General features: G+C 50.3%; 1 protein-coding gene across 2 annotated transcripts; it reads left to right on the plus strand.

Annotated features, from left to right (window-relative positions):
* Positions 1–619: 619 nt before the first annotated feature.
* Positions 620–8,904, plus strand: LOC107526240 (SEC14-like protein 3). Of its 2 annotated transcripts, none has more exons than XM_087828647.1 (12): positions 620–673; positions 1,706–1,781; positions 2,035–2,078; positions 2,210–2,323; positions 2,426–2,614; positions 3,494–3,589; positions 4,175–4,235; positions 5,363–5,446; positions 7,066–7,172; positions 7,558–7,697; positions 7,795–7,964; positions 8,783–8,904. In XM_087828647.1, the coding sequence occupies exons 1-12, from the start codon at positions 620–622 to the stop codon at positions 8,902–8,904; spliced, it is 1,257 nt and encodes a 418-aa protein (XP_087684773.1). The 2 variants fall into 2 exon arrangements, with proteins under 2 accessions (XP_087684773.1, XP_016054141.1); XM_016198655.2 differs by having other exon boundaries at positions 2,210–2,269.
* Positions 8,905–10,422: the final 1,518 nt, after the last annotated feature.

Consider the following 10,422-nt stretch of genomic DNA (forward strand, 5'->3'; position numbering starts at 1 on the left):
CAAACCTTCAGCAAGGACACTTGAATTCTTTTTTTTCTGGCCAAGCCTGTCTCTTCTTACGTATGAATGCTTGTTGCAAAAGATTCCTACCCAGACAAAGTGAATGGACTGTTCACTAAACTGACCAAGTCCCTGACTCCTACCTGTCAGAGCCGGGTGAGTGGTGAGTTTTGCAGAACTACGTGTAGAGTCTCTTCATTAGTGACATGGGGAAACTGAGGCTCGAAGAGAAAGGGTGCGGTTCCCACTCCCTCTGAAATGCACCCCCTTCTCCAGGATAGTGGCCCGTGGAGGCCTGGGAACACTGATGGGGGTTCTATAGGCACTCAGCCTGGGCTTGCAGGCCATGGGAGGCCAGCCTCATTCCCTCCCAGCCTCCTCCACCTGGCAGGGGACCTCTTGCGTGCCCTCACGTGCCTGCTGGCCCCTCAGACCTGGCCAAACACCTGACCACACTTAATCCCAATTATGTAATGTGCCGTTCAACAGTTGTCCAAGGAGGAGGCGCCTAGAGCCACACCCAGGAGTGGGGGGAAAAAGGCCCGGCTGGATCAGGGCCACAGACCAGGCTTGGCCTCTGCCTGCAGTGGCCCCTACTCAGCCAGCCTCACCCAGCACCATGAGCGGCCGAGTCGGAGACCTGAGCCCCAAGCAGGCAGAGACCCTAGCCAAGGTGAGAGACCTCTTCCCTGGAGCCCCAGGGAACCGGGCTGAGGGGCAGAGGAGGGGCAGTGGCTGCAGCCCTGCCTTACTCTGTTGGCTCAGCATGTCCTTGACACTGTCTCTTTGCTGTCCCCTCTCCCAAGGTCAGGTCTCACCGTGCCCAGTGACATCAGCCCTTTCTAGGGAAGGGGTTGAGGGAACAGCACCACTTCCAGTCAGTAGTGTGGGTACCAGGTCAAGCTTGACTTTCATTCAGGAGCCAGACCCAGAGAGCTTTATCTGAAAGCTGCCCTTCCCCCTCTCTCCCAGGCCCCTTAGGTGGGTATGTGTATGGGGAAAAAAACAGTATATATAGGGTTCAGTACTCTCCGCGGTTTCAGGCATCCATTGGTCTTACAACGTATCCCTTGTGGATAAGTGGGGACTACTGTACATCCATACTCCAGTTCACTTACCCACCCATTTTTTAAAAATATATCTTTATTGATTTCAGAGAAGGAAAGGAAAGGGAGAGAGAGAGAAACATCAATGATGAGAGAGCCTCCTGCATGCCTCCGACCGGGGATCAAGCCCGCAACCAGGGCATGTGCCCTGACAGGGAATTGAACCCTGATCGCTCAACCGCTGAGCCACACCCAGCCGGGCTACCCACCCATTTATCCTTTCTTCCACCCATCCTCCCACCCAGCCCACCCATTTATCCATTCCTCCTTCACCCATTCACCCACCTAACTCGCCTTCCTTCTACTCACTCGCCCATCTCACCTTTGCTCCATTCACTCATTCACTGATTTTTCCTTCCTATTTTTCCAGTCACCCACCCACTCACCCACCCATCCATTCTTCTTTCCATCCACTTACTCACCCATATTTCCTTCCTTCTGTTCACCTACCTATCCATCCGCCCACCCAGCCAATAATCTACATCTCATTATCTGCCTGCCCATCCTTCCATCATCATGGGCCTGATGAATGTGGAAGACAAGGAGGGTTGAGGGAAACAATCACTGAAAACCACTTTAACCAGCATCTCCCTTCCTAGTTCCGAGAAAATGTCCAGGACGTGTTGCCTGCCCTGCCCAACCCTGACGACTATTTCCTTCTGCGCTGGCTCCGAGGTGAGGGCAGAGATGGGAAAGCTCAAGGTGAGGGGGCAGCAAGAGGGACCTGGCCCCAAGTGCTCCAGAACAACGAATGGCTCTCAGGCTCCAGCCACATCACCTTGCTCCACATGTTCAGGTCCAGCAGAGGGCAGGGGGCGTGGAAGAATGTTCCCACCCAGGCCCTCAGTGCCCTCCATAGCTCCCACTGCCCAGGACCAGGCAAGGCAGTCTTTTTCCCACCTCACTCCTTCCTTCCATCTTCCCACAGCTCGGAATTTTGACCTGCAGAAAGCAGAGGCCATGCTCCGCAAGGTGAGACCCACTCCCCAGGAGATTTGGGGAGGGCCTTCATGGGGAGCAATGCATGCTTCAAGCCCCTGCTCCATCCCTTCCTCTGGGGTGCTGGAAGCCCAGTGGAGCCTTACCACTCATCTCCTTTCTAGTACATGGAGTTCCGGAAGGCCATGGACATTGACCACATCCTGGACTGGCAGCCCCCAGAGGTGAGCCAACACCCCCCCCAGTCTTTCACAGACATACCACTAAGCCACCTCAGGGTCACTGGGGATCATGAGTGAAGGGCGGGCAGTCTGAGAAACCAGAAACCTGTGGAACGCTGTGGGCATAATGCCAAGTTCCGTGTATCTTTCCACGCCCAGGTGATCCAGAAGTACATGCCTGGGGGTTTGTGTGGCTATGACCGTGACGGCTGCCCTGTGTGGTATGACATCATCGGGCCTCTGGACCCCAAGGGCCTGCTCTTCTCGGTCACCAAGCAGGACCTGCTCAAGACCAAGATGAGGGACTGTGAGCGCATCCTGCATGAGTGTGACCTGCAGACGGAGCGGGTGAGACCCGGGCTGAGCCGGGTGGGCAGCTGGGGCAGGTGAGGCTACCAGCGGACATGGTCCCAGGAGTAGTACCTGTTCTCCTATTATGGTCAGAGGGCTCTGGGGTCCACAACCAGCTCTGCCAGTTTCCAGCTGTGCAGCCTCAAATAGTCCCTTCACCTCTCTGAGCCTGTTTCCTCACCTGGAAAAAGGATTATGATCAATAATAATTGCAAAGATTAAGTGAGGTAATGCAAGTATATGCCTAGCACACAGGGCCTAAGGTATTTCTCAGCCACGGTAGCTATTGTTATTCCTGCTGAGTCTTCGCCCTGCTGTTCCTTCTGTCTGGATAACCCTGCTCCCAGCATACACACCTGCCTGCCACACTTCCCTTGGCTCTCTCCTATCTATGCTTCAGGTCTCAAACTTATATGTCACTTTCTGTGAGTGCCCCATCTGGGTCAAAGTGTGTTCCCTCAGCTCCCATGCTGTCCCATCCCTGCACTCATCATAGGACCACTGTGACCTGGTTGCTTGTCCATCTCCCCAACCAGACTGTGGACTCTTTGAAGACAAGAAGGGTGGATTATTGAGCATTTGTGTTATGCTCTCAGTATTTGGCACAAAATAGGTGCTTAATAATATGATTTGGACAAGTGGAGGAATGAATGAATGAATGAATGGCAATACGAATGGATGGACAGGTGAATGGATAGGTCAGTTAATGGATGGATGTCTAAATGTATTCACTGTTTTGTTCACTTGTTCCTCTGAGGACAGAGTAAGGAGGGGGCTGGGAGAAACCCTGAGGTGTCATGTGCTTGGGTCACCATGTCCCAAGTTCTGAGCCTGCACCCTGAACCTTGGAACTGATCCTTGCTCTCATCCTTGCAGCTGGGGAAGAAGATTGAAACCATTGTGATGATATTTGACTGCGAGGGCCTGGGATTGAAGCACTTCTGGAAACCCCTGGTGGAAGTATACCAGGAGGTGAGGAGAAATTCCAGGGCACACCCTGGTTGGTTTAATAACCAACTTGGCTTGCTGTGACCTGACTGCTCACTCACAGCTAAGATTTGGTAAAAGGTGGTAGCCTTCCTGGGCCCCATCATGTGACTCATGACCCATAGATATATTTCTTAGGAGATCCCACAGAACAGGCCTCAGGGACAACACTGTATTGAGACCACAGGTACCAGCTTCCTCCAAAGCCTTCCCAGCCCTGCCATCCTTAGCTCTGTGACTTGAGCAAGTCATTGGGGACACTGATAGTCTGCATTTTAGAGGGATAGAGGGATACTTCAGTGAGCTGATATGTAAAGTGTATACACTGTTCTTGTAAATAGTGAACATTTAATAAACTGTAGTCATTATTATTACTATACTATCATTACTATAAGCTTACTTTAAAATGATTATTATGGTATGGTTGCAATAGTCTGAGGTGAAAAGTTCCCCTCCAGGGGCCAGTAGTGGCCACAGCCCTCAGAACCCTCCAGAAGGGAGAGTGCAAAGGCAATGGGGGTAGGAGAAGATTAGGTGTGGGCTCTGATGAGGTCTTTCTTGGTTCCACAGTTCTTTGGCCTCCTTGAAGAGAATTATCCAGAGACCCTGAAGTTCATGCTCATTGTGAAAGGTGTGCAGCAAGGCTTTACTTCCCTGTGATTCGTTTTCCTAATCTGTACCCGGGGGTGGGGGGGTGGTGGTTGATGGTAGTGCCTTCTTCCCTGGGTTGTAGTGAGACAGGTTGGTTGCTTGACTGCATGCAAATCACTTGGAGTGCCTGGAACAGAGTAAGTGCTCCATAAACGGAAGCTTCTATGGTTGGCCTTACTGAAAAAGGAGACAGCTCCAGCCCCAGCTCTTCCAGGAATCCCCCCTCACTTCTCCTGCCTCATTGATCTCTCCCTCTCCACACTGCCTCTGACACTGGCAACTGGTGCAGCCCAGTCTGGCCTTTCTTGTCTGCTGCCTTCTGGGGCTGCCAGTTGTCTTGTGTGTATTTATCCCGTTTTCCTTTCTGGGTTGTCCACTCCTTGAAGCCAAGGGTCTCTGATTCTCCACTTCTGCTGTATCCTTCATAGGCCCGGGGGCCATGTGGATGCTCAATGGGTATCTAGGTGGTTGTGATTTGGGTGGGTGGATGGAAGGATAGACGTATGTTTGATGGTTGGCTGGTTGGCTGATTGACTGGTGGGTGGTTGGATAGTTGGTTGGTTGGATAGTTGTTAGTTTGGTTGACTGATTGAACGACTAGTTGGAGTTTTGTTTGGTTGGTTGTATTGAGTGGCTAGTTGACAGATTGGTTAGTTGGCTGGCTGGTTTGTTGTCTGGCTGGATCTTGGATGGTTGGCTGTTGGTTGTTTGAAAGATTGACTGGTTGGAAAGGGGAGTTGGTGGGGCACTTAGCTGGTTGCTTAATTGGCTCATTAGTTTGCTGATTAGCTGATGTGTTAATTGGTTGTTTAACTATTAGGTAGGTTGGCTGATTGATTGGTAGGTGATTGGTGGGCTGGTTAGAAAGTGAATTGATTGGCAATTTGTTGGCTGGTTGGTTGGTTGATAGACTGGATGACTGATTGAATTGGTTAGTTGTTGCTTGTTGGTTGGTTGACCAGTTGGTTGAATGGTCTGTCAGGTGCAAGGCATTGAAATTTGCCAAGGTACTTCATGATTCCTCCGTGTTGTTGGCTACAACTATCATGGAGAGAGTGGTTCAACGAAATCACTTTCTCCCCATTATCTTTGCTTGTATCTCTCCAGCCACCAAACTGTTCCCTGTGGGCTACAACCTCATGAAGCCCTTCCTAAGTGAAGACACTCGCAGAAAAATTATAGTGTTGGGAAGTAAGTAGTTCTAGTTCCATCCCCTGAGCTCTGTGCATGAGCTTTGGAGTGAGGTTGGTCCATCACTCCATCAAGAGATCTACACATCACCTAGAGTCAGAGGCTCCTCTTTCTCAAAAGTGAGGTGGGTCTTACACTATAGAGTCTATCAAGTTACCTCTATCTTATTCCCTGTCTTTTGTGACTAAGGCTTTCACACCTTCCTCCTTATTGGTTTCAGTTGGTTGTTAGTCAACCTATGGGTTATGGGCCTCAGTTTTCTTTCAACTGTCCTTATTTCAGTGCTTCTAAAGGCAATTTTGGCTGAGGAGGGTGAGTAAGAAGAGTAGGAAAAGGAGATGTAATTCAGAGAAGGGAGGCTCAACAAGAAGGGGCTGGATAAGTAAATGATGCAAGCACTTAATGAATTATTGGGCAGCCATGAAAAAGGATTTGATGTCATGGGAAATGTCATTAAGTTTTTTATTAAAAGTTGATTATAAAAAGGTGTGAATAGTATGATCTTATTTTTTAAAATATATGTATATTTTTCTAGAAGCAAATACAACAGTGTTGATTTGTGGATGGCAAAAAATCAAGTGGTTTTTCATTTTATTTTTGTACTTTTCTGTATTTTCTAAATTTTTACAATAACATATGTAACTTTTATAGGTAGAAAAATTGTTATTGTTTTAAATGATAGGGAAAGAGAAAGGAATAGAGGAGATAAATATTTTTTTAAACTCAAACCAATGACCCTGAGCTTGGAGGATAACTTCTCATAAGAATGGTCAGATAATCAAATCAAGAGATCTGAGGATTTAGGGGTGAGGCAGAGGAATCTTACAAACTCCTATTTTCTCTTCCTTCCTGATGCTTGAGTCTCTACCTCTGCCCAATTCCCCTGGGATAGGGAGCTGTGTGGGTCACAAGGTAGCCCCCTAAATTCTGGAGCAGTATGGATAACTACCTCACTCCAGCCCTAAGTCTAGCCCTCTGCCCCATTTGGTGGTACACAGGGCTCTGTGCTTTTGGCCCTGGTGTGCCAGGCATTATAGTCTTATCCCACTGGTGACAAAGAATCTCCCATGACCACAGTGGGATGGGGAGATGGTGCAGATTGGTCACAGGGCTGAGACCATGGTGACATCCCAGGACCCAGAACTCTTAGATCTTTGCATAGGGCACAAAGAATAGTAATGGGCACTGCGGTTGTGATTAAGCAGTGGGGTATGTGGGGGTGTCCTTCAAAAGACCCAAGGCTGTCTATCCCCCACCAAGGTGTCTGACTTGGGTATGCCACTTACACACTGTGTGGCTCCCAACAAGGTCCTTGACTTCATCGGGCGTTAAAACCTCGTTGAGACAATCCGGAAACTCTTATCTTCATTACTCATGACTGGGAGACTCTCAAAAATGTGCAAACACATCAGCCAAGGGGAAACATTTTCATAGCAACACGATGCTGGAAGACATTTCCTGCAGCCTGAGGCCTAGGAGGCTGGGGAGCTGGCCCTGGCAACCTAGCTTCTGTATGATTTCTCCCTAAGCTCAGGTCCTCCTGGTGGGAATGGAGGGTGGGGTGGCATGACAGCTTCTCTTCATGCCCCATAACTGCCTTTCAACTTCTGTGCCCCCAGACAACTGGAAAGAAGGTTTGCTGAAACTCATCAGTCCTGAGGAACTGCCTGCTCAGTTTGGGGGAACCCTGACTGACCCAGATGGGAACCCCAAATGTTTAACTAAGGTACAAAGATTCCTAGGACAGGGAGGTGAGGGGAGTAGAGCTAAGTTCCTTTCTCATCCACTCATTCAGTCCACAAATGTTTATGGAGAGACTTCTGTGAGCAAGGTATTAAGCTAAACAGTCCAAGCACTGCATCCTCATGGGGCTCTCATTAGTTGTGCAGGCAAATAATAAATGAGGAATTTTGGCCCAGAGGCATGAGCTGGGAAAAGAAGTTCCCAGAGGAGGTCCTGGCCCAGCCTGGAGGGTCAGGGGTGGGGTGGGAGAGGACAGATTGAGTAGAATACGTCCAGGAAATTGTAAGAGTATCTCAGGCAGATGAAACAGCATGAACAATGCAATAGCTGGAAGAGGGGAGCAAGCCCATCTCATCCTATGTCCTCAGATCAACTATGGAGGAGAGATCCCCAAGTCCATGTACGTGAGGGACCAGGTGAAGACTCAGTATGAGCACTCAGTGCAGATCAGCCGCAGCTCCTCGCACCAGGTGGAGTATGAGATCCTGTTCCCAGGCTGTGTCCTCAGGTAGGGACAGGCCACTGACCCACCCCTGGCTGGGTCCTAGCCCCTTGGGGATCCACCAGACTGAGCAGTAACCTGCCCCCACCCCACCCACACATAGGTGGCAGTTCTCATCTGACGGTGCGGACATCGGCTTCGGGGTTTTCCTGAAGACCAAGATGGGGGAGCGGCAGCGAGCAGGGGAGATGACAGAGGTGCTGCCCAGCCAGCGCTATAACGCCCACATGGTCCCCGAGGATGGGAGCCTCACTTGCTTGGAAGCCGGCGTCTGTAAGTCTGCCCCAGCCTACCCCCAGAAAGCTGAAGTCACCTGCCCCACAGATAGTTTAGAGGCGAAAACAGAGGGGCACTGACCCCCTCCCCAGGTACACACAGCCTAGGTTAGTGCCATTCATTCACAAAGCCGCTCATTTGGTCCACACTCATGAGCACCCACTGTGCACCAAGAGCCGGAGACCCACAGGCCCTGGGAAGGGTTGAGACCCCTTGGTTCACAGGACACAGATGAGGAATGAGGGGGAAGGTGCAACTCTCCCCAGGAGGAAACTGGTGCCCTGAGAAGTAAATCAGCGTGTCCAGAGCCACACACCTCAGCCTCACGGTAGCTGTGTAACCTTAGGCGAAAGTCTTTCCTATCTGGACCCTTGGTTTGCTCACCTGTGAAGCAGACATTACAACCCCTTATAGGGGTGCCTGTGGGGAGGCAGAGGGCATGCGCAGGCCTGGCCCAGTACCCTGTTTCATCTAAGGGGCTGGGAGGCCTCTGACATCCCTAGATGCCCCCCTCAGGCCCCTATTATGCAAGTGTTCAGATGCGAAGACAATGGGATGCAGTGGCCGTTGCTCTCACTGCCAGTTTGTGCAACTAAAACCAGGTTGGACATGTGCCAGGAAGAGGTCAGTGTCTGTTTACAGGCCCTGCTCAGGGGTGGCAGTTCCCATGGGGAAGGAAACAGTAGTGGTGGGAACTTGGCTCAGCTTGGCAAACACAAGAAATGGAAGCAGTCTGTCCTCCCCCACGGCTGGGGCAGGTGCACAGGGAGCGTAAAGCCAGGCCCAACCACCTGTCTGTCCATCTGTCCCCCCAGACGTCCTGCGCTTTGACAACACCTATAGCTTTGTCCACACCAAGAAGGTCAGCTTCACAGTGGAGGTACTGCTCCCGGACGAGGGCATGCAGAAATACGACAAGGAGCTCACCCCTGTCTAAGGCAGCTGCCTCGCGTCTCAGAGACCCCCGACCCTCTGCTTTCTCTCTCTATAGTCTACCTTCCCACCAGAAACCGATCATTAGTTCTCCTGACTCGGACATTAATGGGTAGAGAAGGAGCTGCTCTGGGGACAATCATTTGCTACAGTCAAGTCAGGAAGCCTTAGAGGATGCCAGTGTTTCAGAAGGGAAAAAAGCAAGGGTCAAAGCAAGATGTAGGCATCCTAAAGCCCAAGAATTAGGAAAATAAATATCCTACCCTTTGCCCTCACTTTTCCTGAGATGCTTGAATTCCTTCCCTAAGCACTGTGAGCAATTTGGGTTGGAGATGTATCTAATTTTTTTTTTTACTTCTAGTTCCTATATAGTAGATATACATGAGTACAGCCTCACAGCGCATCCTTTAAAGTTGAATGGAGGTAGGAAGCAGGTGGTCGTGGTTGTACATGGTAGGAAGGAGCCGACCCAGGCAGATTTCAGCACCTTGGACAGAACAGAGTCCTGGAGGGGATGGACTCTCCTGGAGACTCAGGCAATCCATCACCTCCAGATTTCTGGCAGTGGCTGCCCCCTTGGGGAGGTAGGAGTTGCTTACATGAAGGCTCTATCTGACTTAGGGTGCAGAGCTTCCCCCACCCATCACTCCCACCCTCGTTTCTTTTCCTTGAGCTTATGTTTTGAACTTAGAGCTTATGTTTTAAACAATTAAAGGAACTTTCCTGGAGGCAAAGGAAGTCATATCTGACTCTAGCAGCTGCGTGGAGATCATAATAAAAAATTACAGCTATTGTGCCGTGAGTGCTCTCTATGTACCACACACAGTGCCAAGTGCTTTATGAGTTTAGCTCATTTCACTCTCATGCCTCCCCTGAGGCTGTTCGTCATGGCCACCCGTGGACAAGGGAACTAAGGCTCAGAAAGGTGAAGTCACTCACCCAACATTACACAGCCGTTGAGCAGATCCAAAGCCCAAGGTTTTTTTTTTTTTTCTCTTTACTCCAAAGACATTTGTCTTAATTGTCCCATAATACCATTTCCCTAAGGCCCTACTTTGACAAAGAATGCATGCAATATTTGGGACATATTTATACGAAGAGATTCATTGTTTATCTGGGCTGGCCCCCAACTCTGCCCAAAGTAACCTTGGGAGGGGAAGCAGAGTAACAGGAAGAGAATTCCCAGACTTCCAGCTGGGCCCCAGGCATTGCCCTCACCTCGTTTTCTATCACGGCATCACTGATCATGAGGCCTCCATGCTGAACTGCAGCATCTCACCATCCTGCTGGGACCAAGGGCCAGACCTGGGTCCACTGAGAGTCACCTGCGGGACAAGCCAAGCAGGACAGAGGGACCATTAGCTTGGAGAGTGGCTGGAACAAGTTTCCTGGGAAGCCATGAGGGGCTCACACCATGGGACCTTCTTGTTCCTTAAAATCACACTGAAAAACATCCACCCCATTACTAGAGTTTGGGGACAGCCGTGTTTAGCCTGAAAAGGGGGCAGAAGTTACAAAGTCG

Source organism: Miniopterus natalensis, chromosome 20 (assembly GCF_054644295.1).
Source record: "Miniopterus natalensis isolate mMinNat1 chromosome 20, mMinNat1.hap1, whole genome shotgun sequence".
In the NCBI taxonomy this organism is placed as follows: Eukaryota; Metazoa; Chordata; class Mammalia; order Chiroptera; family Miniopteridae; genus Miniopterus; species Miniopterus natalensis.